Source organism: Strix uralensis, chromosome 32, assembly GCF_047716275.1.
Source record: "Strix uralensis isolate ZFMK-TIS-50842 chromosome 32, bStrUra1, whole genome shotgun sequence".
NCBI classification, from domain to species: Eukaryota; Metazoa; Chordata; class Aves; order Strigiformes; family Strigidae; genus Strix; species Strix uralensis.
Window position 1 is genome coordinate 1,238,755 of NC_134003.1, and position 11,444 is coordinate 1,250,198.

Sequence of the window (11,444 nt, forward strand, 5' to 3'; positions counted from 1 at the left end):
TGTTTAAAAGTGACGTTTTGTGGTCAGCCTACAACCAAATGATTTTTTTTTTTTTTTATCTTTCATGCAATCATACAAAAAAAATAATCTGTGTTTCAACAGGAGCAGGTATTAAAACAAGATGGTCCCAAACGTGGCCACTTTGGGTGGCAAACCGCTCGCCCCTAACCTCGCCGTGCTGGCCCTGACCCCCCTGTCCCCTCTGCGTGACATGGGGCTGTGGCCCCCTCCCTGGGGGACTGCGCTGGCAGCTGGGGACACTGCGCCCGCGGGAACCCCACATGGCGAGCGCCGGAGTCTGGCACTGGAGGTGTGAAAGCATCTGGCAGCCGCCCCTGGGCTCGTGGGAAGTGGGTCCCCCCCAGGCCTCATCCCACCGGGGACCCCCGGCAGGGCCACCATCGCCCCTCCGGGAGCCCTTTGGGGCTGTGCCCCCGCTCCGGGTGCTGTAGGATCCCCCCCTTGGTGCTCCAACCTGCTCCCGGGAAGGAGTTTTGGGGGTTGCTGCCCACACGTGGGGCAGACAAAGGAGAAGGGGGGGGGACCTGGGGGCTGCAATGACCAGGGGAGCATCCCTCTCCCAACGGGGCTGAGTGCTGGGGGGCACTTACCTGTTTCGAGGAGGGGGCTTTTTCTTGGCCCCAGTCCCCAGTGCAAGGCAATGAGTGATAAGGGGAAGGTGAGGGGGACACCCCTGTGCTGGGGACCCCAGTGTCACCCTGGCCCTACCCTTGGGTGCTGGCACACTCTGGTGGCCAAGGCTCTGGGGTGGTATCTGTCTCAGGGCGGAGGGGACACAACAGGAATGAAACCCACCCCATGGACATCAACTGTTGGGGTGAAGGGGGGTCCTGAGGGCTTCACTTCCCTCCTGGAAAGAAACCTGAAGGGAGCTCAGCCAGGAGAGCTGGGCAGGCGCTGTGGGAATTCACCAGCAAATCCTGAAGCTACAAAAGATCAACGTGTTTTAATTGTGTGCAAAAGTGCCTGTAGAAAGTCTCTGCTGCTCTCTGTGGAGCCTGGTACGCCCCGTCCCTGACACAGCCCCCCTTGTTGCCTTCCTCTCTTTGGAGAGTGGTAGATGGGGAAACTGAGGCACAGAGCAGAGAGGGGAAGTGGCTGAGCCAAGTCTGGACACCCTGAGGTGTCCCTGGAGCAAGCCAGGTCACTCCCACAGCGAGCACCCGTATCGCTGCAGCACCTCCTTACCCTGCAAAGGCCCGGGAGCACCCAACTGCCCCCAAAACCTTTGGGCCCAGGAGCTGGCTCCCACATGGGGCCAAGCCTGGCTGTCACCTGAGCAGGGTGCTGGGAGATTCAGGCTGCCAGAAGCTGCCTGGCACTGGTGATGCTGGCGGAGAGTTGAGGTGCAGGACCTCACTCGGGGGGGGGTCGGGATATCAGACCAAGGTGCTGGTGGCCGGCTCCTTTCCGCTCGCCCTGTGGTTACATCCATCCTCGGCCACCTGCGCCAACGCAGAGACACGGAGAGGGGCAGAAATGGGCCCTTCTCGGGGCAAATCAGGACTGGATGGGGGGCCTGGGGGGTTCGGTGAAGCTGTGTCCCACCCGCTGCAGGAGGAGGGAGGGTATCGGCAGCCGGGGAAGCATCCAACCCCCGCTGCTGCCTGAGCCCCCTAAACCCTTTTTATTTTTACCAGCAAACCCCCAGCTTTACCTCCCAGAGGACGGTGTTTTCCAGGTCCCGCGTGTCCGGGGGAGACCTCAGCCCCTTCATTTTCAGGACGGCTCCTGAGGATGCCGAAAACCGGGCGAGGGCGTCTGAGAGCGGGGCGGCCGGCCCAGCCCGGCTCCTCTCGCCGGGCTTCCCCTGACATCTAGCGGCAGCTAGCCGGTGGGCTACCGGAGCTCCGGCCCCGGGGGGCAGCCCCGACCCCCGCCCCGGGGGCTGCTCCAGCCCCGGGGGCAGCCCCCACCCCAACCGCGGCCCTGGGGGCAGCCCCGACCCCGGCGCCAGGGGGGGTTTGTGCAGCGCCGAGCACCGCTGGAATCTGCCCGCCGCGGCTGATGGCGAGGGTCCGCTTTGGGCTTGCTCCTGGTTTTTCCCCCCAAATCCATCAATTCTCCTGCTCCTTGTTACCCTCCCACCGGCGGCAAAATTCACCTGTGAGGCAGCCCCCGAGCGCGGCGAGCAGCAGGGTGACGGGCAGGGCGCTGAGCTGGCAGAGCGCCTGGTCCGGGGCTGTCCGGCTGCCCTGGGCCACCAGCGGGAACACGAGCTCCAGCCTAGGGACGGGTTTTTGGGGAGCTTGTTCCCCCAGGCAGGGAAACGGGGAGCTCCGCTCGTGGCTCTGGGTGACGTGCTATAAGGGGGTGCTGGAACAAGGGTGCATCCCCGATTTCAGGGGTCGTGGTGGCCCCGGTTTGGCGCATGGCGCACTGGTACCCCTGATTCTGGCCCGTCTCACCTGCCACCGTAAGCATCTGCGGTGGCCAGTGCCGCCAGCAGCGTCCCCAGCAAGGAGCCCAGGATCCCCGGCAGCCCGTGGACGTTCTGAACCCCACAAGAGTCTTGGATTTTCAGCCTGGAGCGTAGGATGGGCTGGGGAGAGCGTTAAGGAAGAGCCGGGGTTCAGACAGGGGATCTTTGCCCAAGGAAGCTGCGCCGCAGCTCGGTGTTGGCAGGTTTGGGAGCTGCGGGTTGGCAATGTGGCCTCCCCCAAAGCGGGGTGGTCCCCTGAGCGGTGTCCTCAGCTGTCCCGAGGCGACTCACTGTGAGAAATCTGAAGCCAAGTGGGGGGATCAGGCCGCCCAGAAATCCCGCGATGAGGGCACCAAAGGGGGTGACCAGCATCTCCCCGGCCATACCCATCACAGCCACGCTGGCCAAGGTGGCATCCTGGAGCTGAACCTGATGGAGCAGGACATGGTCAGGGAAATTGGCTCCGTGGAGGACATCAACATGGGGCTGGGGGGATTTGGGCTTCCTCAGGGATCAAACTGGGTCTTAACAAACTTAAAAAAGCCTAATGGGGTGTATTCAATGCTCATCATTGCTGTAGGAGGGGACGTGGGCGGTGCATGAGACTTGGGTTTGTCCCAGGAGAGGACCTACCGTCCGCAGCGTGCCCTCCGCGTGGAGGACAGGCCAAAGGACAAAGGTGGCCAAGGTGCTCGCCGCCAGCGAGAAGTAGGTGTTGAGCACTGCCCAGGGCTCGGCGGTGTCGCGGGCGGTGGTGGCTGAGGTGAAGCTGGGCCAGAAGATCCACAGGAAGATGGTTCCTGCCGGAAAGGGGAACAGGCGGGTTTTGATGTTGGGGGTTTATCCCTCACGGGAAAGAAACTTCTTGCTAGTGCCAAGAGACGTAAGTGGCCACACCAGTGGTTCAGGTTGGACATGAGGAAAAGCTTTTTCCTGGAGAGGGTGGTGCAGCCCCAGGACAGGTCCCCAGGGAGGTGGATGGTTTGTAGGACTCTGCTGATCAAAGCCTCAGCCACACTGTCCTAGTGTCAGCGATGGTCCTTCCACCACCACGTCTATGACTCCAGTGTTGTAGGATTCAAGCTCCTTACCAACCACAGCAAAGAAATCTGGCTGGTGCCCCGTGTCCTGCTGCTCCTTCCTCTTCTCCATATGAGGCTTGTGCAAGATCCGTGAAACCATCAAGCCAAAATAAGCGCCAAAGGTGTGGACAGTCAAGGAGCCCCCGCTGTCCCTTGCCTGGGGAGTGCAGAAAACCACTGTGCAGGAAGAGGGGATACGGGATTTGTCTCTACAGACAAGGCAGGTCTTGACACGTGGAGCCTAAACCCACGGTCACCCCCTTTCTGGTGGGCCCTCCCCCCCAATCCGTGACTCACCCCCATGAGACTGAGCAGGATGTATTCGTTGAGGGTGAAGAGGGTGACTCCCAGCAGGGTCAGCAGCAGCATCTGGACGGGGTTTACCCTTCCCACAACGGCGCCGGTGGCGATCAGAATGGCTGCGGCACAGAAGTCGGCGCTGACCATGCTGGGAAGGAGAGGGAAGGTGTGGGGCTGGACCCGGCGCTGCCGGGGGGGCGAGCGTGGGAGCTGGGGAGCGCAGGGCTTGGGGGGGGGACAAGAGCTGAGCCTACAGCCCAGCCCCTGCATCCCAGCGCTCCTGCAAGCTGAGCAGGGCAGCCCAAGCCTTGAGGTGTTGGTGACGAGGGGACGGCAGGGCTTGAGGCAGGCGGGGGCCAGCGTGCCCCCCTAAATGCCTGGCTGTAATGTTGGCGGTACTTACATGGCCCTGCCTAGTGTGGAACTCAAATAACCCAGAAGCCTGCTCCTACTTGTCCTCACAATCCTCCTCCAAAGCAGAGCTGTGAGTTTTACAGAGGAGGGAGCCAGTGTGCCAGGGCTGGACCTGGGACGACGGCAGCCAGGCAGCAGCAGCTCCCTCCTGCCTTACCTCTGAGCTCCCACGTAAATTTTGCCATTCAGGAAGAAGTATAAAAACCCCTGGATCAGTACGGCCCACTGGATGGCGAAGGCCACGACGAGGATGCTGATGGCCACGCTGCCCGGCCCATAGCGGCCGAGGAAGGCCACCAAAAGCCCGAAGCCAAGGAGAGATTGGAGATGGACATCCCGGAAACCTGGCAGAGGAGAGGCAGAAGGACGGCTCTGGAGGTGTCGAGAGCAGGCAGCCACCCTCCTGCCTGCTGGTCCCCCCGAGGGGCTCAGACACCCCCTGCTCTAACAGGTTTCAGGGAGCTGAAGGTTTTAGCGATATAAATCAGCCTTTCTCCCACCTCCGTGTCTCTGGAACCGTGGTGGGTCTGGCCTTGGAGATCTCCAGCGGAAAGCAGGAGTGGTTGGTGCTTGTGCTTGTGACAGGTGAAGCCGTCCCTGCCTGACGTGGCCCCCACCACCCTTCGCAGTGACTCTCGGCCCCCCCATTCGCAACTGCCCTGTGCCGATACCTCGGTAGGTGCATGAGGTTCACCCCGCAGCCCAGAAACCTCTTGGGGTGGCCAAGAGCCGTCCGCACCCATTACACCAGCGCGAAGGTGGGTCTGAGACATCAGCCACCCCCAGGACGTCTCTGCTTCCCCTGAAAACATCCCGTCCCGCTTCACGGGACAAGAGGACCAGAAGGGTGGACAAAATGGGACCAGTTTGGTACCAATTGGTGGCAAACCAGAGGAGAGGGGACCTGATTCTTGCTTGAGCTAAATGCCCTTTGCACCCCTGGGCTGTGCCGAGAGCGCTGCCTGTCCTTCCCCTGAGTCACTGCCTGCGCTGGGTGGGGTTACGTGGGCAGGTGAAACCGGGAGAACCTGCCTGCTGCCTGCTCAGCTCCCCTCCCTCGGCCACGGCGCTCCGGAGGCTCCTTTCCAATCGCCCTTGTCTCAGAAAAGCCGGGGTCAGTCCCTCATCCCCCAGCCCAGGCTGAGTTTCACAGCGATGCCTGACACGCAGGAGGATGCTCCCGGTGGGGCAGCCCCTCAGCCCCACGTCGGACGCTCTGGCAGCACCGAGGGAGCCGAATCCACCGTGAAAAGGGCTCGGAGTGAATCCCTTGGCGCTGCAGCGGGTCAGTGGGAAGTTTTGCAGACCCCAATGTGCCAGGAGCGGCTGCCGTGCTCCCCCCCGAGGATGGGAGGCCAATCCCAGCACCAAGTGATCCCCTCTGCGCTCCAGCTGCCAAAATCCATGTTCTAGACCCAAATATCCCTGTTTAGGGCCTGGCTTTGTCCAAGCACATGGGAAATCCTTGCAGCGTGTCTGCTTTCCACCCTCCAGCCCCTCCTCGGTGGGGTGCACCGGTACCCCAACCCCGCAGCTTGATCTTTTACTCTGGAGTCCAATCTGGAGCAGGACGGTGTGACAGGTCTGCCTGGACCGAGCACGGTGACATCCCGTGCCACCCCTTTGGCAGCACCTGGGGACCAGGTAGAGCCGCTCCCTGCACCCACCCGGGGTTCGGGTACTCACGGGGATGCTGAAAACCCGAGTCCTGGTTTCTCCAGCTGCAGTTCAGCTGCTGGGAGCAGAGGCCGAGGCTGCTCTCTGGGCTGTACCGGACAAAGACAGCAAAGAGGAGGATGGTGAGGATTTGGAGGAGGAAGCACAGCCCGGAGAGCCGCAGCCTCGAGGCAGCTGTGTGCTCAGGCATGTCGCGGGGCGGTTGGGGCAGGCAAAAACCCCCTGAAACCGGGAAGACACGAGGAGAGACGCGCTGGGGCTGCAAACTCCGCCTGCCAGGGCGGCTGCCAGGTCCTGCCCTCGCCTCGGTCCTTCCCACGGGCCGGGAGCGGGACGGTGCTGCCAACACGGAAACCCTGGCCTTGTCGCCCCGGCTCTTGGTTTTGTCACATCAGGTGGCTCAGGCCACTGTGCCGGGGAAGCACGCGGGGCTTTTAGTGTCAGCGTCTGTCGCGGCTGTGCGCGAGAGGGTCAGGGTGGGATTTGGGGTGGCGGGAGAGTGGGGGACACACAAGGTTTCAGCTTTTCTGGAGGTTCAGCACGGGAGAAATGTGATGGTTTGGGGGATTGGGTGGGATTTGGGGTGCTGGGAGAGCTGGGGGACATCTGAGGTTTCGGCTTTTCTGGAGTTTCAGCACAGGAGAAATGTGATGGTTTGGGGATCGAGTCAGACAGAGGAGATGGGGGGAGGTGGGGGGTGCAGCAAGCACTGACCTGCTGCGGAGGTGCTGGGCTGCAGCAAGTTCAGCAAAACCGGGTTTAAACTCCCTGGTCAGTAGGAAAAATGCTGGTTTGGAGAGGGGTGGTGGTGGTGAAGAGGTTACCTGAGGGGCTGCATGGGGAGGAGGAGAAGCTGAGGCTTGAAAAACAAGGGTGAGGAGCTGTTGGCAACCGGCGCCAGGAGAGGTGGGGGGGAGCTGGAACACGGGGGTTTCCTTTGCTTTTCTTTGGCTGCTCCGGCTTCTGCAGAGGTGTTTGTAACGCACCGAGAGTGGGTACAAATTCCAAAAAGGGAGAGGAAGAGAAAAGGAGCCGAGAAGTGAAACAGCGTGTGTTTGGGAAGTGACTCGGGTAACTCCCTTCCACAGCGCCGGGCCAAGGCATGAGCTCAGAGCGGCAGCATCGGGCCGGGGTCATGCCCTGACGCCAACAGGCTGGGGAAGGGGAATGAGTCACTTTTGGAGGCCCCAGCGAGTGTTGGGCTTCAGGCTGTGGTTTTGTGAGAGCCGAGGGGCGTAGCTATTGCCCTCACTTGGGAAAAATGCAACAAATGACTCAGCTCCTTCATGGTACCACGGAACTGGGAAACAGCATCCTCCAGCCAAGAAGCCCTGAGCCGCTGCCCAGGGCTGGGTGCTGCTGGTGGGGTGGGGGGGTGGAATCAGGATCTTCTTTTGCAGCCGTGGGCATGGGAAGTGTGATGGGGGGAGCTCACGGGTGCTCTCTGAACAGCCACGGACCCGCAGAATAACCGTGGGGGGGTGCGGGAGAGGAGCATGCAGTGCTGCTGTGGTTTAGCCTTTCCCTGCGTGGGGGGAGCAAAGCTCTGGCCACCTTTTGCTCATTACAGTGAGCCAAAGTGCTGACCAGTTAGAGCTGGGAGAGCCTCGGAGGCTTCCAGTCCAGCCTGGTGCCATCAAACTGAGGGCAGGTTATTGCGTTAACCCCTCCGTATAAGCAACCAGATTGGAACAGGGGCCAGGAGCCACGGGGAGTGGGCTGGGGGCGAGGGGCCAGGGAGCCAGCGCACGCCCTGGTGCCACTTACCCCCCCCCTGCCCCGGGGAGGTTTGTTTTCGGTGCCGTGCGTGCCACGGCAAAGCCAGGATCACTGTGTCCTTTGGTGCCGGGGACAGACGTTGCTTGTCTTGTGTTTCCTTTGCGAAGAGCTTCCTCCACCCTTGGAGATGGACCCTGGGGGAGGGAGAAGATAAGAGAGCCCAGAACACAGCCCCATTGTGCGGCCGTGCTTTGCTCCCGGCCGCGTCCCGGCCCCGAGGTGACCACGGGGAAGCCTCTCCGATGCCTTTTTGCAGGGCAGGATAAATCCAGGGGGATGCAAGAGCAGCAGGGGACCCCCCTTTCACAACCCTCAGGAGCCCCAAAGGATGGGAGCAGCATCCCCCCATCAAACACTTGATGGGGGGGGCGTAAAATTAACCATTGCCCTGATGTCTGTGGGAGCAGCGAGCACCATCCCGGCGCTGGGGGCCGAGGCCGAGGGGAGGTTTTGCCGGCCCAAGGGGCTGCTGGAGCCCTGGGCTGGCATTTTCCCTGAATTCCCCGACGCTGTGGCCTGCAAATAAAGGGGTGTTTGTTAGCCGGGCGCACTGTGTTTTGCCGAGCAGAACAATAAAGAGAAAGACGCTCACAATGGGAAATTGTGCTTCCTCCTCCCCATGCGTTCCTCGGGGAGGTGTTGGGGGGGAAAAAAAAAAAGAGAAGAAAGCGGGAAGAGACGGCGACAGGGCAGGGAGCGAGGACACGGCTGGCGCTCGCCGCTCCCGCGCACCATGGGAGCGGGCATGAAGGGACCGCGGGGACGCGGGGCTGCGGGGACACTGCCCACCCCAGGACGGTGACAGGGCAGGGGCTGGCCAGGAGGACCCGCTCGCCGCCACCCCGCGTCCCCGTGTCCCCTCTTCCCGGCAGCACCGTAACACAGGTCTGACGTTTCCAGAGCCCTCGGCCTCGCGATGGGGCGGCTGTGACGGAGACGGGACGCGGCGGGCGCCGGGGCAGGACGCGCGTGGGAGGCGTTGGATGGGAACGGTGGGTCCCCCAAGGACACGGCCGGGGACGGTAAGAGGTTTGGGGTGCCGGCGAGGAGGGTTGGCATGTTCTTTTGGCTCCGTGTCCTGAGAGGGGATCCTGACCGACGGCACCTACTGCTTCGTGGGGAAGTAGGAACACTGGGAGGAGAGGTGGGCTGAGCGGAGGGGATGGCGGGGGGACGCGGGCCCTTGTCACCCGGGCGGAGAGCTTGAGGCAGGGTATGGGGGGGGTCTCCTGGTGATTTCCTGTCCCTTTGCAGAGTAAACATTGGTGAGCCCCCAACAGCACAGGGCCACCCAGCAGCCCCATGGCATCCCCAGCAGCAAGCACCACGTCCTCCGGTCCCCACCAAAGCCGGGGTGCGTCCCCCTGCACATCCCTGACACCCATGCTTCCCCCCCCCAGGCACCGTCCTGCCCCCAGCTCTGAGGATGCACCAGCTTCTCCTGCTCGGCTCTTTGTGGCTCTTGGCGGCATCCCCGGCGTCAAGCATCTTGCAGCGGCCGACAGGGAGCCCGGGTAGGGAGCAGGGCCCAGGGGGGGAGGCAGGAGATGATGCTGGGGCGGGGGGGTCCAGTCAGGGCAGGGGCTGAGCTGTACCTCCCAGGGGTTGCAGGAGAGGGGGGAAGGGAGCCAGGATGGGTGATGGAAACCAGGCTGGAGATGCCCAGGAGGGTTGAGGGGTGTTGAAGGATGGTGGGGCTGCAGCAATGCTCCGTGGTGAGCCGGCACTGAGGCTGCCGGGGGGGTTTGCCGCAGCCCCCCCCCGCCTGCAGTACCTGCTGGAACCCCTCCATGCCACGGTGCACACGCAGCGGGGTGCCACGGCCACCCTGCCCTGTGTCCTGCGGGCCCTGCCCCGCAACTACCGGGTGAAGTGGAGCAAAGTGGAGCCAGCCAACTACCGGGAGAGCATCATCATCATCACCAACGGGCTGTACCACAAGAACTACGGGCCGCTGAGCCCGCGGGTGCGCCTGCGGCACAGCCACCGCTACGACGCCTCGCTCACCATCACCGATGTGGCTCTGGAGGACGAGGGACGCTACCGCTGTCAGCTCGTCAACGGGCTGGAGGACGAGAGTGTCTCACTCGTGCTGCACCTCGAAGGTGGGGCTGGGCTCCCTCCCGGGGATGTGGGGGAGAGCGGAGAGCGGTCCTGGACTGGACTGGAGGTCCACAGCTGGGTGCTTCTACCCCTCATGTCCCCTGTTGCAACACCCCATGCCCCAGCTTTATCTTCATCTCTGGGGATGATAAGCCAAAGCCTCCTTGGGGAGACCATCTCCTTCATGCTCCGTCCCTGTCCCTGTCCCCCCAGGCGTTGTCTTCCCCTACCAGCCCAGCAACGGGCGCTACAAATTCAACTACCACGAAGCCAAGCGAGCCTGCGAGCAGCAGGACTCCCGCCTCGCCACCTACCAGCAGCTCTACAAAGGTGAAATGTCCCAAAATGAACCCCTTATCTGCCCCAAAACGCACCTCGCTGGGCAGGGGGAGCAGGGAGGAGGGAAGTGCCGGTGCTGAGCCGTGTCTTGCCCCCACAGCTTGGACGGAGGGTCTGGACTGGTGCAACGCCGGCTGGATCCTCGACGGGACTGTCCACTACCCCATCATCAACTCGCGGGAGCCGTGCGGTGGCCGCCTCCTCCTCCCGGGCGTTCGGACCTACGGGGCCAGGGACAAGCAGAAGGACCGATTCGACGCTTTCTGCTTCACCTCTTCTCTTCAAGGTAGTGCCAGGCTCCCCTGTCCCTCTCAGGGTGCCACCGCCGAACCCCAACACCCACCCAGCTTTACGTCAGGGCTGCCGTTGTCCCCAAGGAGGCCACTCGTGGTGGCTGCTCACCCGCCACGTCCCTATTCATCCCCAGGCCGGGTCTACTTCATCCGGGGCCACTTGAACTTCAAGGAGGCCGGGCAAGCGTGTCACAACCACGGGGCTGCCATCGCCAAAGTGGGGCAGCTCTACTCCGCCTGGAAGTTTTCCCAGCTGGATCGTTGTGACGGGGGGTGGCTGGCGGACGGCAGCGTGCGGTACCCCATCACCACCCCCCGCGAGCGCTGCGGGGGGCTGCCAGACCCCGGCGTCCGCAGTTTTGGTTTTCCCAGCAAGGAACTACGGACCTATGGCACCTACTGCTTCGTGGGGAAGTAGGAACGCTGGGAAGAGAGGTGGGCTGAGCGGAGGGGACGGCAGGGGGGCGCCAGCCCTTGTCACCCGGGTGGAGATCTTGAGGCAGGGTATGGGGGGGGTCTCCTGCTGATTTCGTGTGGTTTGTGCATCCTCTGACGAAGCAATAGAGCTGGGTTTGGGTGTTTGAGGCATCCTCTGACAGAGCTTTGGGGCTTGTTGGCTGTTCAGGCCTTGCTGGAGAAGCCAGACCCATTGCTGGGCCATGAAGGGGCTCTAATCCAGCCCCCCCAGTAGGCAGCACAGGCTCCCCCTTCCCCAACCCCAGCGCATCCCTCGCCCCATCCTCTCTCCCCGCAGCCACGAGGACTCTGCCTGGTGCAGACGAGCTGGAGGGCCGGGCATTAACGAGCGTGACTAATGGAGTTTCGCCTTCTCAATTAATAAAGCGACAGTAAAGCTGCACGGCAAAGTCACGCTCTCACTTGGCCTCTGCCCCCCCGGGACCGTTTGGCCTCTCGACGAGGGGAATTTGACAAGGACTTCCCGTCTCACGCAGCACGGGGCCCCCCCGGCTGCCCTGTCCCAGGGAGTTATCGGTGTTCCTGGCACCACACACC

The 11,444-nt window shown here is 62.6% G+C and overlaps 2 protein-coding genes across 4 annotated transcripts; one reads left to right on the forward strand and one right to left on the reverse strand.

The window, feature by feature from the left end:
* Nucleotides 1–1,249: 1,249 nt before the first annotated feature.
* RHBG (Rh family B glycoprotein) lies at nt 1,250–8,754 on the reverse strand. Its single transcript, XM_074852877.1, is given in 15 exon segments — nt 1,250–1,466; nt 1,679–1,752; nt 2,126–2,247; nt 2,430–2,563; nt 2,735–2,872; nt 3,077–3,243; nt 3,535–3,682; nt 3,823–3,973; nt 4,397–4,583; nt 5,926–6,142; nt 6,144–6,238; nt 6,241–6,292; nt 7,169–7,275; nt 7,684–7,829; nt 8,588–8,754. Coding segments are annotated over 15 exon segments (1,971 nt in total). The 3' UTR covers nt 1,250–1,400.
* HAPLN2 (hyaluronan and proteoglycan link protein 2) lies at nt 8,358–11,289 on the forward strand. Of its 3 annotated transcripts, XM_074852909.1 has the most exons (7): nt 8,358–8,687; nt 9,096–9,209; nt 9,450–9,800; nt 10,012–10,128; nt 10,238–10,423; nt 10,565–10,865; nt 11,185–11,289. In XM_074852909.1, exons 2-6 carry the CDS (start codon nt 9,122–9,124, stop codon nt 10,846–10,848), a joined length of 1,026 nt encoding a protein of 341 aa, XP_074709010.1. In that variant the 5' UTR covers nt 8,358–8,687; nt 9,096–9,121; the 3' UTR covers nt 10,849–10,865; nt 11,185–11,289. The 3 variants fall into 3 exon arrangements, with proteins under 3 accessions (XP_074709010.1, XP_074709009.1, XP_074709008.1); XM_074852908.1 differs by having other exon boundaries at nt 8,358–8,717; nt 10,565–11,289; XM_074852907.1 differs by having other exon boundaries at nt 10,565–11,289.
* Nucleotides 11,290–11,444: the final 155 nt, after the last annotated feature.

Coding starts and splice junctions, on each gene's coding strand:
- HAPLN2 (XM_074852908.1), top strand. CDS start 9,122: ATGCACCAGCTTCTCCTGCTCGGCTCTTTGTGGCTCTTGGCGGCATCC. Junction 9,210..9,449: donor GCGGCCGACAGGGAGCCCGG/GTAGGGAGCAGG, acceptor GGTTTGCCGCAG/CCCCCCCCCGCCTGCAGTAC. Junction 9,801..10,011: donor ACTCGTGCTGCACCTCGAAG/GTGGGGCTGGGC, acceptor CTGTCCCCCCAG/GCGTTGTCTTCCCCTACCAG.